Source organism: Micropterus salmoides, unplaced genomic scaffold (assembly GCF_014851395.1).
Source record: "Micropterus salmoides isolate LMB-PRFRI ecotype aquatic unplaced genomic scaffold, ASM1485139v1 Ms_hic_scaffold_1434, whole genome shotgun sequence".
Lineage (NCBI taxonomy): Eukaryota > Metazoa > Chordata > Actinopteri > Centrarchiformes > Centrarchidae > Micropterus > Micropterus salmoides.
The window spans coordinates 1-16517 of NW_024040524.1; the positions used below are offsets into that span (position 1 = coordinate 1).

A 16517-nucleotide genomic window follows, 5' to 3' on the forward strand; every position below is an offset into this window, starting at 1 on the left:
CTCATTACCTTCCTCGATCATCTGCTCTTCTGAATGAATCCTCTGTTGAACCACGGAGCCCTCTGGCTCTACATTTGCATTGATTGTCAATGGTTAGCTGTGTAACAGGGCTTTTTCATGCCTTTCCTTTAGCAAACACTCCTGTCAGTGTGAGTTACTCAATGGAGTCCAGTTTAGTAAATACACACAAACAACTGGCAGTCTGATTTTACAGAGTGACGCTCTAAACACTTTATAAATATAAGTCTTTATTTATTTTTTTTTTTCCCCATGATAGTTTTAATGTGCAGTTGTGTATACTTGAATATAAGTATCTTGGACCAAAAGTGAAAATCTATATTAGATGTCTTGTGTTATTGTGACAGTTACTTCCTTCACCACCCTTTCCCTAGGCAGGAGATATTATCTTGACAGACACCAGGTCAATAGATACACTCTAGGCTTTTGACTCTCAACAGGTCTTACATCCCTGACAGAAAACAATATCTGTTGTTATGACATGACCTACCATAGAGTTTTTATGTGGAAACCTAAATAGTATCCTAATAGAGGCTGACGTAACTAAATGGTCTTTCTCATTTCTTAAGGAATTGCATTACATTCTTCTTGGTTTCAGCTGCCTTGACAGATTTGTTCATGTTATTAGTGTAGGTCAGAAATTCAGTATTATCACACATCATCTTCTGGTGGTTTTTTGTATTGTGACTGATGATTTTAGCATATTTTTGTGTGTTAGAGAACATTTAGATTTTTTTATTGTTTTTTTTTTTATTGTTTTTTCTTTCATTATATCCAGATATAGGCCTATTCTTAGTAATATTTTGATATTGATGTCAGCCATATGACCCAGCCCTAATCACTAGGCAGCAGGGCTGCAAACGGCATTAAGCATTGAGCGTCAGCTAACTAACAATGTGGATGTACCTCTCCGAAAGGCATTTCAGTCAACCTTCACTTTCAGTTGCACTTCTAAGCAGACCTTTGAAGTAAGAACCCAGAACTGAATCTTGACATTTTGTTTTACTCTGCAGGAATCTTTGCCTATCTCAACTACCATGTGCCAAGAACTCGCCGTGAGATCCTTGAGATCCTCCTCAAAGGACTGCAACGTCTAGAGTACAGAGGCTATGACTCAGCTGGTGAGAGATTGGCTTGGGGGGGGCTCGTAGCACTAGTACACTGTGTGTGTGTTTTTTTTTTGTTTTTTTTTTAAATCCCTCAGGCCTCTTTCCTTCACTTCTGCCTGTAGGACACTCATTCTGATAATGCCACCAAGTTTCTGATAGTGAGTGTAGCATTAGACTGATCTTATCAGTCACACTTATGTTTTGTTTAGTTATTCTAATGAGTGAGGAACAAAAGCAACACTGATATTCGCTGCGAATTATTGAACAACCATTATGTAGATTCACCGCACCCCTAATAAAGCAAATTTACTTTATGTTAAGTCCCTTTTGTATTCCCACAGATCTTAAAGTGTAGCACACTTTTTCTTTTTCAACCAGTTGATACCAAGTAAAGTTTATTTGTATATCACCTTTCACAGATAAAAATCACAAAGTGCTTCACAATAAAATGATACTATAGCCCAGCTTATATGGGATTTTTTAGACATATACCGTGTGACCTCAGCAAGATAACATGACATAAGGTTTAAAAATAACCTTTTTTTTTTTTTTTTAATAGAAAAGTACTTTAAACAAAGTACGGCTGATTGTGTCAGCTAATTAGTGGTATTCCAAACACAAGTATAGCCAACAGGGAAGTTGCAGAGTGCCATTTCATGGACAAAATCTGCAACTACAACAAAACACAATTGAAGGATCAGTCTCTGTCTTGAAGTTTCTTTTTTTTGTTATTGTTGTTGTCATTTATCGACTGTAATAAATACCTTTTTTTTTTAAATTTTTTTGTCAGGAGTGGGAATTGATGGTGGCAATGGGAAGGAGTGGGAGTCAAACGCCAAGTCTATCCAACTGATCAAGACCTCTGGAAAAGTGAAAGCTCTGGATGAGGAGATCCACAGTAAGCTAAGATGAAGTTGTTCATGTAACAAGAATAAATCAGCAACAAATGAATGGTTCATTTCTCATCCTGTATACTGTGGTACAGTTGGGATACTTAATATTGTCTGTGCTTGGTTTTGTTTTTTTGACCTCTAGAACAGCAGGATATCGACCTGGACGTGGAGTTTGATGTTCACCTTGGCATTGCTCACACCCGCTGGGCTACTCACGGCGTACCAAGCCCAGTTAACAGCCATCCACACAGATCTGACAAGACAAATGGTTAGTGGTGTTAAAGATGCAACGCTAACTTGCTCAACACAGCTCAACATTTTACCATGTATTCCACAACAGCTCAGTCAGTTTCACCTGGGTGCAGGGATCTCGGTATCTAAAGTTTATGACAATCTTTCGGTCTGCAGAGTTTATTGTCATTCACAATGGAATTATCACCAACTACAAAGACCTGAGGAAATTCTTGGTGAGGAAATTTCTTTTATCACTATTCTTCATGTCTTTTTCAGCACAGACAGGTGGCAGAACTAACTCACTCTCTCCACATCTCCACAGGAGAGCAAAGGCTATGAGTTTGAATCTGAGACTGACACAGAGTCCATCGCCAAGCTGGTGAAGTACATGTATGACAACCGGGAGAGTGACGACCTCAATTTTTCTACACTGGTGGAACGGGTGATCCAGCAGCTGGTAAGGCCACGTGAATGCACAATGCTTCTCCTGAAGTGATAGCAGATAGAAGAGACTGTCTGATGTTTTTTTTTTTTTTTCTTCCACCGGGCAGGAGGGAGCTTTTGCCCTGGTCTTCAAGAGTGTCCACTACCCTGGAGAGGCAGTTGGCACAAGGTACATTCCCACTAAAGCTGTCAAACTGTTGTTAATACAGATATTGGTTGTTGTTGACTCATAAAAAATGTTGCTGTGCAGGAGGGGAAGTCCCCTGCTGATGGGAGTGAGGAGTGATCACAAGCTGTCCACAGATCATATTCCTGTGCTCTACCGCTCCTGTAAGTTTAAAATTCAGTTTTTAGTCTAAGTTAATCCACACCTGAAGTGTGACTGAGGCCCAGTTTTTCTTTTCTTCTACTCAGCTGCTAAAGACAAAAAGGGCTGCAGTGCCCTACCCAGGGCAGACCAGGACACCTGTCTGTTCCCTGTGGATGAGAAGGCTGTGGAATACTACTTTGCCTCTGATGCAAGGTAAGCAGATGCCTGTGTCTTTGCATCAACCTTTTCTACACCGCCTTTAAGGTTCTCCATGTCCATGCATCTCCGCTTTATCTGTGGAGTGCAAAAGTTTTGATGTCGTTTTTTTTGGTCCGTCTCTTTCTCAGCGCTGTGATCGAGCACACAAACCGGGTGATCTTCCTGGAGGACGACGACGTGGCCGCCGTGATGGAAGGCCGCCTGTCCATCCACAGGATAAAGCGTACAGCTGGAGACTATCCAGCCCGCGCCATCCAGACCCTGCAAATGGAGCTCCAGCAGATCATGAAGGGTAGGTGGTATGTCAGCCTTTGTTCTGTCTACCCCCACCATACATGTCTCTAAGCCCTGTTTGCAAGTAAATCATTGGGACACTGCCTTGTAATTTTGTCCTAAACCCTGTTGTTATTATTGTGAGTATTAATGGGAGACTGGCTGCTTAAATAGCTGAACAGGCTTTTTAACAACCTGCCCATAGGCCAATCTTTTCATCATCCAGGTAGTTACAACCCTGCTGGATTAGTTATCAGTTTTAAGAAAGCATTCAGATGACATCTCAGTTGTGGAACTATGACCCTCACTTCCCCCTCTGTGCCTGAGGTGACACACATTTCAGTTTGTGTTTAGGAAGACAGTGAAGCATTTATTGCTTTGATTGACACATGATCTGAAATTTAAATTGTAAAAACTTTATTTAGTATTTACATCAGTTGAACAGAGTTGTCTCTTTTTATAAAGCTGTCGTTGTCGAGTTGTATGAGAAGATTAAATTCCGTGTCTCCAATCTCATATAACATTGCAACAACATCTTGTTGTTTTAATTGCACAAAAACTATTTTTCATCACAAAATTTACAAATTGCCTTTTTTTTAAAGGGAGGCTGTGTGCCAGGTTATTTCTTCAGGATAGTCTTTATGCCAAGCTAAATTAATTGGCTGCTTGTTCCAGCTTCATATTTATAGTCCAGACGTGGGATACGTAATGATCTGCTGTCATCAATCAAGCGAATAACACATTTCCCAAAAGGCCAACCAAACTACTCCCTTAATGGGGATTATGGCTGCATTTTCATTATTTCACTAATTATAGTATTATTTAATCTGCTGAATATTTTCTCGATTTAATCATTTAGTTTGTGAAATGTCAAAGTAGTTAAATCGCCCATCGCAAGTGTGCAGAGCCCAAAGTGATGGCTTTAAATTGCTTCTCTCTTTTATTTTTATTTTTTAAACTATTTAATTTTAAGTATGAATTTTTGTATTTCCTCCTTTCCCACCGACTGTTCCTCAGTGATCCAGCAGAGGGCAGAGGTAAACTGATCTTGGCCGGTATTGACATTCCTTTGTGGTCCTGTCATTACTCAGCCACTCTCCTCCCTTTCAGTTTCTGGAGCCTTTCTGCTGAATAACCTAATTTGCTTGACCCAAATTGCTGTCAGAGGCAGGCTGACAAATGCTCGCATATTTCAGTGCCAAGGTTTATTATTGATGGAAAAACACTATCTCCTTGATGTCTCATGTTTTGTTGTCCTTCATTTAAGCTGTGATTTGCACTGTGGCTCTGAATATGTTGACAAAGCAACAAAAACAAACTAAAACATTGTAAAGAGTTTTCTTAATCCTTTGGGAGGCTGTGGTTTGCATTTACAGGTACTTCATGTGTGTCAACATGACCTTTCTCAGACAGCCTCATGTGGGCTCACACTTTATAAAAAGTCCATCACCATGTTCTTAAGAGACATTTAGTTGGGGGTTTTTATTGTTTTTCTAATGTTGGAAATGTTCCCCTCTTTTCTGATCCTCCCACCACAGGCAACTTCAGTGCCTTCATGCAGAAGGAGATCTTTGAGCAGCCAGAGTCTGTGGTCAACACCATGAGAGGGAGGATCAACTTTGACAACAACACAGGTTAGAGTTGGGTCTAATTATTTTTCTCAGTGAAGCATTGGCGTAATAACACAACTTATGAGGACACTATTTTCTATTCTGCCTCTTTATGCATTTTGCTCAAATGGCAGCTAAACAGAGCTACGTACATGTTAAAATAAATCTTCTGTCTCAGCATTCCCTTTTTTTTTTTTTGTTTGATTGTTAATGACGTGGAAAATAATGATGGGTTGTGTGTTTGGTTTGCTTTTTCAGTGATCCTGGGTGGACTGAAGGACCACATCAAAGAGATCCAGAGGTGTCGGCGACTTATCCTTATTGCCTGTGGCACCAGCTACCATGCCGGTGTGGCAGTGAGTAGCCACTATTACTAACAAACTGCTTTTTCTTCTTTGATCAAATGCGCATTATGGAAACATGTCTGTATTGCCATCACACTAAAAAACGTCTGTATTGTGGAGACACAGGTATGAGGTTTGTGTGCTGGTGTGTTCTCTGCTCTGAGCTCGACTGGCTTGTTTTAACAGAATGATGCTGAGCAGCGCTCTTTTGCTTTCACAGACCCGCCAGGTCCTGGAGGAGCTAACCGAGCTGCCTGTCATGGTGGAACTGGCCAGCGACTTCCTGGACAGGAACACTCCCGTCTTCCGAGACGACGTCTGCTTCTTTATCAGCCAGTCAGGTGGGGACGCCGGTGCCATCTGGACTTGATCTAGTGCACATTCCCCCATGTCCTCCACTTTCCGTCCCTGGGAGCCACTCTGGTTCTTACTGATTTCTTTTCTTGAGCTCAGCTTGGGTGTTAGCAAATTGTTAAGTCAAACTTGTACAGCACAGTGGAGTTTTCTGAATGTGTGGGGAGGGAGTTTTTTTTTTTTTTTTTTGGTGGTATTTACTTTTTTGCAAAATACATGTGGTTTTTCTGTGAAGCTGTTTTAGATCATTTCCTTGCAAACTAATAAATCATCATAATTTTATTGTCAGAACTGTTGCCTAAACTGTTATGTTTTTCCATTTGTGCTAATCCTCCAGGGGAGACTGCTGACAGCCTCATGGCCCTGCGCTACTGTAAAGAGAGAGGAGCTCTGACTGTGGGCATCACCAACACAGTGGGCAGCTCCATCTCTAGGGAGACAGACTGCGGAGTCCACATCAACGCCGGGCCTGAGATCGGAGTAGCCAGCACCAAGGTAACCCCCTAATGTGTTAATCATAAGACTCATTTATCACACAATGTCTCATGTATTCAGTCAGCTGGAATATCTGGGAAATATCTACTGTATCTACAACCATGTTTTTTCACATAAGGTGTAGGTCATACAAAATTTCCTTCTTCCCAGGCTGCTGCTATAAAATATTTAAATAATTCTCTTGCCTGAAATTATGACAGTAATTCACAATAATCCGGACTTTGTTTTATCTGCAACAAATTTGATGGGCAATTGATCAGTTGGTCAGTTTTTAATGGGGAAAAAAATGCCAAAACTGATTGGCTCCAGCTGCTCAAATGTTAATTTGCTGGTTTTATGTCTTCTGTGATATGAAATTTAATATCTTTTTGGTCTGAATTCAGCCTTGGTCTCATAAACGCAGGTCTTGCCATTCAGTTTGAATGTGGGTGGTGTGTTTAGGCTGTGGCAGTGGGGGCCGCAGACAAAGTAGAAGGGGGGGGAAAACGCAGCGACCTGCTGCGGAAAAGATGAAACCGAATCAACTTTTGGAGAAACACAACCCGACATCACGTTGCAGTGGCCAATCCGGCCACAGTGGTCTACAGTCAGCTTGAAATACCACTGAAACAAGGCGCTATCCAAATCATGGACCAAACTATGATGTCACCTGGTTTATTTCTTGTACCCAGCAGGCTTGCAGTCTACAAAGTAAATTAGCAATACCAAGAAGCTTTGTTTGGTTTGTGTTTGAGCGAGAGATGGCGACAGCGGTGGTCGAGCGACCTAGAGTGTGAATGAGGAGGGAAAGCGCTGGTAGCGAGACAGCTGGTGAATAAGATGAGAAATTATCTTCTGATTCTGGCGGTTAAGTTCTAAAGCACAAATAAACATACCCATACTGCTGCACAACCCTGCAGCTAATCAGCACGTGCCTGACTTGGTCTGAACACGCTGTTAGAAAATAATCGTCAGTTGCAGCCTTAGTTTTAATTGACCTACACCTGCCAGTTTTATAACTTTCACTTGAGGATGTTTGTCAATACTTATGGACAAGACCGACCAGTTGGTGACAAATCAGGTGGATGTAAACCACTAACAGAGATTACTATAAACTACCAGATACTGCTCACCAAGCCTCATTACATATATTGCTCAATTGAGATTAAAATGTATAATTTCTTTTGTCTCAAGCACATGTCCATAGGAACTGCCACATTTTAGTTAGAAAGTGCACCTCACATCAGATGAACCCAACACCCACTGACCCTGAATGAAACCCAGATGAAAACTCCATTGTGAGTCTGGCTTCTCCTCTTGGAAGCTGACATCTTCCTCCTCTCTGATCCCACGGGGAGAGGACTGATATTCTCATCTCAATTCATGTAAAGCTAGGATTCTTTGGGTTTTTTTGCCCCCCCCCCCCCCACCACCACCACCACCTCACTCCCGGTTTGGCTTCAGATGCAGAGCAAAGAAGTAGTGGGGAGAGAGATGGGAGCAAGTCCCTCCCTGGCCCAGCCCTTGGGCTTGGCTCAGCGACTCTAGCGCTGCTCCAAAGCCCCTGAGCACGCCTCGGCGACGCCATCATTTACTGCTTGGCTGGCTGGGCCACACACCCACACCCAGCTCAACTAAATGCTGCACAACCTAGCTCATCAAATCACCGGAGAACATGTATCGCACCCAACTGCTAAATGACTCCAAATTCATCTACTTGGGCTTTATTTCTTTTTCTTTTTTTTTTTCTTTCATGCATTTGAGGTTGTTTTTGTATGAACTGGAAGGGGGGGGGGGGGCTTTTCCATTTACTGTGATCATATTTATGATAAGATTTATGGAATAAGTTGAGACGTGTACAAAATACTTTGATGTTAACAAAAGGCAAATCCTTCTGGCAGGTCAACTGACAGAGAATGGAATAAGGACTGCCTTTCTGGATTACATAACTGTATCCATTGGGAATTTACAGGGTTACAAAGTTTGTTTTCTCATCCTGAACTGTTTTTTGCGTGAGGGAAATCCATTCACGTGTCAGCTGTATGTAAGGGTGGTCACCTTTTTTGAAGGGTAACAGTTGGCATATTCTGCACGAAAACCACAAAAAGAAGTTGGTGACGTGAACACAGAAAAACACCACAGTTTACTATGTGGATTGAATATGTTGCCACATCTGACCAAACAGCGCACACTGTCAAGAGTTCTGAGGGACTGTGGTTAGCGTGCTGTAGGGGGAGGGGTGGGCGGTATAAATGTTTTACAGCTATTTTCTTGGCTTTAGACACTGGCATTTCTGAGTCTAGAGGGTCCCGTGAAATGGCTTGGCTTCACCCGAGCACTGATTAAATCTCCCAAATGGGCATGGAAGGCCTCCAAACGTGAGATGAAGGAACACAGAGAGAGAGTGAGTGGGCGGTGATGACGGCAGGCATGAAGTCTCAGATGTGCTAGGGTTGTGTGCTGTGATCTCTGATGTGGAGTTGTGTGTTCACCAAGTTTTCCAGGATGAGAAGCGCTAGCTTTTAATGCTGCTTGGCATGCACTGAAACCCACCTCTCCTCCTTCCATTTCTCATCTGGTGCAGATTATTAGCTGGAGACAGTTCACTGTGAAAACAGGGAGATGAACTATAAAAAGGTGACTCAGTCATTGTATAGTCCCACCTCTCAATATAGTGCTATATAGATTTATAACACTCAGCGTTTCTGACTTTTTGCTCTGCAGGCCTACACCAGCCAGTTTGTTGCCCTGATCATGTTTGCACTCTTGATGTGTGACGACAGGATTTCCATGCAGCCGAGACGCCGTGAGATAATCCAGGGTCTGAGAGTGCTTCCAGGTAAATCAAGCCACGAGTATTCTTGTTCAGCCAAGGAAGTCTGATCACATGAGAGAAAATGTATAGGGATATGAAACCAGCACTCCAGTCACATGTCAAGTACATCCAAAGTACATTGACTTCTAATGTTTGTTCAAACAATCCTCTTGGAAGATGAAGTATGTGATGAGAGGGAGAGCAAGAGAGAGGGAGGGATGAAGGACCAGCTGTCAGCTGTAAGCGCATTCATGCTTCTCTGGATCTAAAGCATATGATGGCATGTCCCTAATGGTAAAATGTCCCTGCCCAACATTTTTAGTGAAGTTTTAATCATATCTGGTTTTCTGTTACGTCTTTGTTAGATCTGATTAAGGAGGTCCTCAGTTTGGATGATGAGATCCAGAAGTTGGCAGAAGAGCTGTACCAGCAGAAGAGTGTACTGATCATGGGCAGAGGCTACCATTATGCTACCTGCCTGGAAGGAGCACTGGTGAGCAAGTACATCCTTATTTCTCCCAGCTTATTGATTCTTCTGATGTGAGTCAGTAATGAGAAAAGTATATATACTTTATATATATATTTATTTTACACTTTTTACTCTTAAGACACCAAAAAGATGGGATTTCGGCAGTGGGTGATATGATAGATAATTGTCTCTAACCTCCTTTTTGAAAAGTAAAACACTTGAGCACAGCAACTTTTAGAAAAGCAGTGTAAGTACAGATATGGACTGAGGTGTAAGCTGCAATGACAAAAAACTTAGCTTAGATTTTCTTATCCTGTGTAGAAAATCAAGGAAATCACATACATGCATTCAGAGGGCATCCTGGCTGGCGAGCTGAAACACGGCCCACTGGCCCTGGTGGATAAACTCATGCCGGTCATCATGATCATCATGAGAGACCACACCTACAGCAAATGTCAGAATGCCCTGCAGCAAGTTTTTGCCCGCCAGGTGAGAGACACACACACACACACACACCACACACACACACACACACACACACACACACACACACACACACACACACACACACACACACACACACACACACACACACACACTGAACGTTTTACCACAGCACGTTGTGCATGTTAAGCTCATTTTCACAGTCTTATCTGTGCCACGCCTCTGACCTTCACCTCAGTAAATACAAAGGAGGGGCTCACCTCAGTGTGACATCATTGCAATGCAGTAATCTACAGCACATGTGGGTGTGAAAATCAACTGATGGGGAAATTTGGGGGGGGATCTTTTAGATTAACCTTTTTTGCAACTCTTATCGAGGTTTAGCATCACATTGACAGATGATCTGCTTGATTTACAGGGCCGCCCCATTGTAATCTGTGACAAAGATGACTACGAGACCATCAAGAACTCCAGCCGCACCATCAAAGTGCCTCACTGTGTAGACTGCCTGCAGGGCATCCTGAGCGTCATCCCACTGCAGCTGCTGTCCTTCCACCTGGCGGTCCTCCGAGGCTATGACGTAAGTGCTGGTCCATCAGGCTCAGCTGTAACTGAACATGACTGTTTAGCCAGATGAGATTTAAAACCTCATCTATCACTTAAGACGCAAATGCAGTAAAATATCAGTTTCTCAAATCTCACATCTCCACCATTTGCAGCCGCAGTCTCTAACTTAAAAACCTTCAGCATCACCAGTATGCCAGTGTTCACATGTGTGGAAAATAGTCATAAGAGTATACAAGAAGTCTTACAGGATGTCAGAGATCAAAGTAAACAGCTAAACTGAAGTACGCCATATAAATATAGCCAGTGTTGATGCTGGTTTTGGACATAAAATAAATGCTACATTTGGCACATAAAAGTTCTTTATGATTTTGGTAAACGTACTTGATAGTTTGACAGTAGCATTAAGTCAACATCAGAAGGTGTGTATTACTTATTGTCCATTTTATATGGTCATGTAGTAAATGACCTCTTCTGTTTGAACACAGGTGGACTGTCCAAGAAACCTGGCCAAGTCTGTGACAGTAGAGTGAGCGACACCACCACATTCATCACCTAACAACAAAAGCCTGGCGGACACGTATTCAAACACACATGGATGCGGCGAGGGAGCGTCTGTATGCAGAAACCAAGAGAAAACTGTCTCGTTTGTGTCTTGTGTCATGGCTGTTTTTTAATGCAATCTTTCACTCAACCGTTGTTTATCTCACTGTTGTATATCATCTGTATATCACCGTTATTTTTTCTTTGGTGTCATTGTCATATTCTTGTTGGAGTTGTGGTGTTTGTGGTGGCAGGTCTGGGCTAGCACTGACTCTTTATCTCCATTACTCTCTGGGTTTGTGAAGCCGTAGCAACGGACAGTGACCATTAGGGTTTATTCACTTTCACGCTCAAAACCCTCCATGTTTATTTGCGCTGATTAGTCTCACTGGGAGCATCTTGGAGCAGTAGACTGACAGAAGTTAGGTTTTAAAGACCGTACTGGCTCTTTTTTTTCTTCTCTACTGCAATGATTTGTAGTTGGGTTATTTTTCTTTTTGGCAGCTAATCATCTGAAGCATCTTCACTCCACAGTTGAAGTAAGCGACAGTCTTAAATCATTCCAAGCCGCAGGTCACCACTTCATAATTGCAGCGTTTCTCTCTTGGACTTTAGTCTGAGGACGCATAACTTCTAGCAGAAGCAGCATCACAAATCCGATCACAGAAAAGTGCGTTAATACACTGTCTAAAATGTTCTTGGGTAGGTTGCAAAAGTTTGTTCTTGTCTTAAACCTAGTGTTTCGGACTTCAGACCCTTGTCTCGGTCGGCGAGAATAAGCCTCATTTACTGGGCCAGTGTGACCTTTTGTTGCCATAGACAATTTCTGCATTTATTCTTCTCTGAACATTATACTCTAAAGCTATTTGTGCACAATTTAGTGTTTGATTATTTTCAACTCTGTTGCCTCACTGTTCAAAAGAGACTTAAGTGCTTATAACAGGTCTCTGCTTTACATTTAAATTTAAACTGAAAGCTGAAGTAAATCAAGCAAGATGAAGTTACTAACCTGAAGTAGAAGTTGCACCCAGTTAGCAGCCCATGGCCTTCCACCATGACATAGCTGCAATACTGGGACCATTTGATGCATTTTTTTTTTTTTTTGTCACGTTTCATTTTCTTAAAGTTTATTATCGAAGTTACTCTTTGATTTGAAATGTGAATGTTACAGTCTCTTGAAATGTCCTGTCAAACCAAAAATCTTATTGGGTTTGGCAGTTGTAAACCAAAATGTAGACATTTTATATGTTCATCCTATATTGTTTTTGTATCTAAACATATACTGATGCTGGTAGATGCTTCAAGGCCTTAAATGGGGCATATAGGGGGTTTTATGGCAGTATGTCAGACTGTAGATGTTTTAGATAGAAAGCCTATGAGTGTGTGTGTATGTGAGAGAATCCAAAGGTCTTTGTTTGGAAGGCCAAGTAAAGAGCGATGTTGTACACAAAGTTGTGTAGTGAAGAATCAGGAGCTGCTTTTTGTCCCATCACATGTTAGGTTTATTAATTTTGCTTTTGCAATCAAGCCTTAACTTTTCTCTTTTTTTCCCTCCCAACATTGAGCTTCTCGAGCCAGTAAAAGGGTTTGAAAACTGGATAATGTTACAGATACTTTCGTAACCCACATACATGAGAATTTAGATTTCTTGACTGGAGGCATTGACAAAGGATGCTGCACTGAATCCTAGCAACATCTGTTGGTTACTGGAGGGTGTGGGGCACTATTTATTAGTGGAACTGATGCAATAAAGTGTCAAGTACTTCCCTTAAAGTGTCCTGCGCTCATTCGATGAAGAGGTGCAGTTGTTCAGGACATGCTTGTCATAGTCCTACACATCCTCAATATTAAATGATGCCAAATATTGTGCTTGATTATACTGGTCAGTAAATGTGTCAATAGAGAGGTAGCAGAAATACAACAAATATTGCACTTTTATTAGAATTTTAAAAGCAATAGAAATACAGCAAATATTTCACTACTTATAAGCAGGTAATAGAAATAGTCAGATGTACACTTGGAATAATTTTACAAGTTTATCTAGATTATGTACATTATATACAAAGAGTTCAGGTGCAGGAGACATTCAGGTGCTGCTTATAAGCGATGAGACATCCCAAACAATTCCAAGTACCTGTGTAGAGTAACCAGTCACTATCTGTAAGGTGGACACTAATGGTCTGATGCATCCACATAAAGTCATAATGGTGGAGACACCGTTTCTGGAGTTCCGGCACAGAGCTGACAGTGCCGACTGTGCCACATTGATGAGGGTCAAGATCGTCTTGCAAACCGACAGTGAACACCGGCAGACGGCAGGCACGGCGAGCAATAGTGACCGGACCGACTTTAACCTGTTTGCAGGTCTGCCTCCTCCGCAGCGCAGAGGAGTGCAGCTGTTCGTTGTGAAGGTCTGTGATGAAGACCAGGGGAAGCAGAGAGAGTGTCCATGTTGGTCAGGCTCCTCGTGTGAGAGGAGCACACCTGCCAGCGTTAGCCTGAGAAACGCATTCAGCCTCAGCATGGTTGACAGGCAAAACACTAAACTCTTGGTAAAACCGAGTGCAATGTTCAGAAGGATTTCGTTGCAGTCGTTAAGTACAATAATGGCTTCGAGTGCGGCTGCAGAGGAAGTACAGAAGACTGCCACAGCCCTGGACAAAGACGGCCTCCATTCTCCAGCCACGGCGAGCATTGTGGGTAGTTTCTCATCGTTAAAGGGCATGATTTGAAGCTTCTCAGGTAATGTCTGTGCTGCAGCCAAATCCTTCACCTGGAAACCAAACACAGCTGCTTTATGGCGTCTGAGTGGGATTGAAAAACTATCAGCATGTGTTGTGACCACCGTGATTTTGTTACATGGCTTGAATAAAGCTTTGCCAAGTAAATAACTACCTTTTCTGAAGTGATTCTGTGTATTGAGGTCAGTGTAATCAGACATTTTGCAACAGGAAACGCACAGATTTAACGAATAACACCAACAATGCCTCCATTGTTTTGACATGTTCTAAGCCATGTCATTGAGCCTTTTTTGGGAATCCATGCAATGAAGTTTTTAATAAGGCAAATTTCTTTTTGGCTGGATACTGTTTTTCTTATACGAAGCTGAAGTGAAGTTAATATTTCTAGCTCTGAGTGGATCTCATTATCTTCATGATTGTCCCATCTTGTCATGAATTCAGTCATCTGGTAAAAATTAAACTTGCTGTTGGATAATTGAGGTCACTTAACTATGAAGGTCCTGCAGTCATCCAGTTCCTTTTTAACCTAATGGAAATGACATTCACCTATGGACAATATAGAAAAACACATAATTTACCAAAGCTGTCTCAAAATTAGAACATCCTACCACTTACAGAAACATTTGCAATTACCAGATATGAACTTACCTTAAACAATGGTCTAAACGGCTCTAAGGAAATGAAGTTGTTTTCATGACGCTGACAGCATTGACTGTTTATTTTATTGTGTAAGCCTGTGACCAGTCACCAGCCTAATTAATGCAATCAGCTGACACACCTGGTATTTTTTTTAGACCTTGCTTGCTCCTGATGACCCTTTGAAAGTAAAACTGACAGCTTGAAACTACAATAATGCCAAAAAATTAAGTAGATAAGCACATGAATTTATGTTTGAATACTGAATGATTTCTGTGCACGAGAATACAAGTTGATGTTTTTGATAATCAAATCTACCACACATGCTGTATGTAGGCCAGGCACCAGTGAATGTTGGTTTAACACAAAGTTGGCCACACTTACAGTGCTGACAAAATCTGGAGAAACTGCAGTTCAAACTGATGGCCTCCACCCAAAATCTTTTTAAATGAGACAGCATAACACAAGCGCCTTTTGTGGTTGAATTTTTATCATATGGGAGAAGTCTGTGTAACAGTCATAATCTGTGATGCAATGTTTGTATAAATATATGTTAGACATCTGCCGTAATGGTTCAGACAGAGTGGAAACAAAAGCTGGCAACATGACTCAAGACATCTTGCATTGAATTTGTCTGACATGGAAAATTCCCTGAAAACAGCCCAATATAAACTTTCCTTGCATACTGTCAACTTCAAGTGACAACAGAAAACTTCAAAATTTAATCAAAGTCACTTTCAGTTCAGACATTCAGAAGCTATAGCTCGTTATTCCACTCTGTCCTGTCTGCTGTTGCTAGATTTTGTCACCAACAATTAGCACTAGCACACCTTTCCTGCAGCCGTTCCACATTTCCTGAGGATTAGATGGTGTCTAATATTTTCCAAGATAGCTCACTCCATTCGTGCATGTGACATAATGCAACATATGAACATCTGGAATTAGTTAGCCATGCTCTGCATACTCCTTTCTCTGTCTTTTTTCCATCACATGGAGTGAGTGAGGTGCGTTTTGCAGAAACAGCCACTCTGCACAGTGTGAACCCAATCGCCCCAGTGGAAATATCAGTGGTCTAACTTACTGTTAGAAGAAAGAAAAGAGGATAAAAAGTTTTACTTTAGAATGTAGAATAGCATTATATATTAATATGCTGTAGAAAACGACATGTGGGATATATTCTATAGAGTTTGTAAAGTAGAAGAACTATAGATGTCAAGGAAATATGAAGGTAAACCCTTAAAGTCTTTACAGGCTTTCAATGAAAGTTTAGAGAGTAAAGGAAGGCTCAGTGGCTGTTTTCACAGGTGTAACAGGAGGTAAATCAAAATGGTTAACAGGTCAGTGATTATATTTGAAGAAAAATACAGACAAGGACTCCAATTGTATACTTAAATTGTTTACTTTCATTTTCAATGAAACTATAGGTGTCTACATGGTGTATTGTTGGAAAATTACATACTGTCTCATCAGTTTTGCCATGACATTTATGTAAGACTCTTTGAAAGACCCTTTCTGGTTTCTAAAGATGAGCTCGCAATCTACACTGCATTCTGCTGAGACTCCTCTAACTACAGTTTCATATTAATCTTTTATTAACCTTCACCAAACGTCAAATGACCCATGCTTTTATCATGTTCTGTGCTTTGAGGAATTGAAAGCATCATGTGTAAAACAACCTGATTATTTTTGTTTAAGTTGATCAAACTGGCATACGGACTCAGGTCAGTCTACTGTGAGACTGGATGTCTGAATACATAGTAGTCTCTCTCAATCTTTCTGACACACACACACTCTCACACAGAACACACATGGTTATATCAAAATGATTATTTACACATATTGCGTTTCCCTGACTCTGACATATGTTTGTCAACATATTGATAGACAGAGCACAATGCAGCTATAGCAGTGATTACAGTCATCTTGGTCAGGTCGGTTATAATAATAGGGTTAATTTAGTGTCTAAATCCTGATTTATTGTTAACTCTGATGTGCATGATAGGCCAGCTATGACTCACATTAG

At 41.3% G+C, this 16517-nt stretch overlaps 1 protein-coding gene and 1 long non-coding RNA gene across 2 annotated transcripts; one reads left to right on the top strand and one right to left on the bottom strand.

Moving 5' to 3' along the window:
* Positions 1 to 1031: 1031 nt before the first annotated feature.
* Positions 1032 to 12890, top strand: LOC119903270 (glutamine--fructose-6-phosphate aminotransferase [isomerizing] 1; the record flags this gene model as incomplete). Its single annotated transcript, XM_038719471.1, is given in 18 exon segments — positions 1032 to 1139; positions 1918 to 2025; positions 2163 to 2288; positions 2429 to 2487; positions 2577 to 2711; positions 2806 to 2867; positions 2949 to 3028; positions 3113 to 3221; positions 3356 to 3519; positions 5039 to 5134; positions 5369 to 5466; positions 5675 to 5795; positions 6146 to 6303; positions 9007 to 9121; positions 9463 to 9590; positions 9888 to 10055; positions 10429 to 10590; positions 11063 to 12890. Coding segments are annotated over 18 exon segments (2042 nt in total), but the record flags the coding sequence as incomplete, so codon positions are not given.
* Positions 12891 to 13713: 823 nt separating this feature from the next.
* On the bottom strand, positions 13714 to 14624 carry LOC119903271. The gene is made up of 3 exons (XR_005444474.1): positions 14507 to 14624; positions 14349 to 14404; positions 13714 to 13890 (listed from the first exon to the last, which is right to left on the bottom strand). It is a non-coding gene; the product is annotated as an uncharacterized LOC119903271 (long non-coding RNA).
* Positions 14625 to 16517: the final 1893 nt, after the last annotated feature.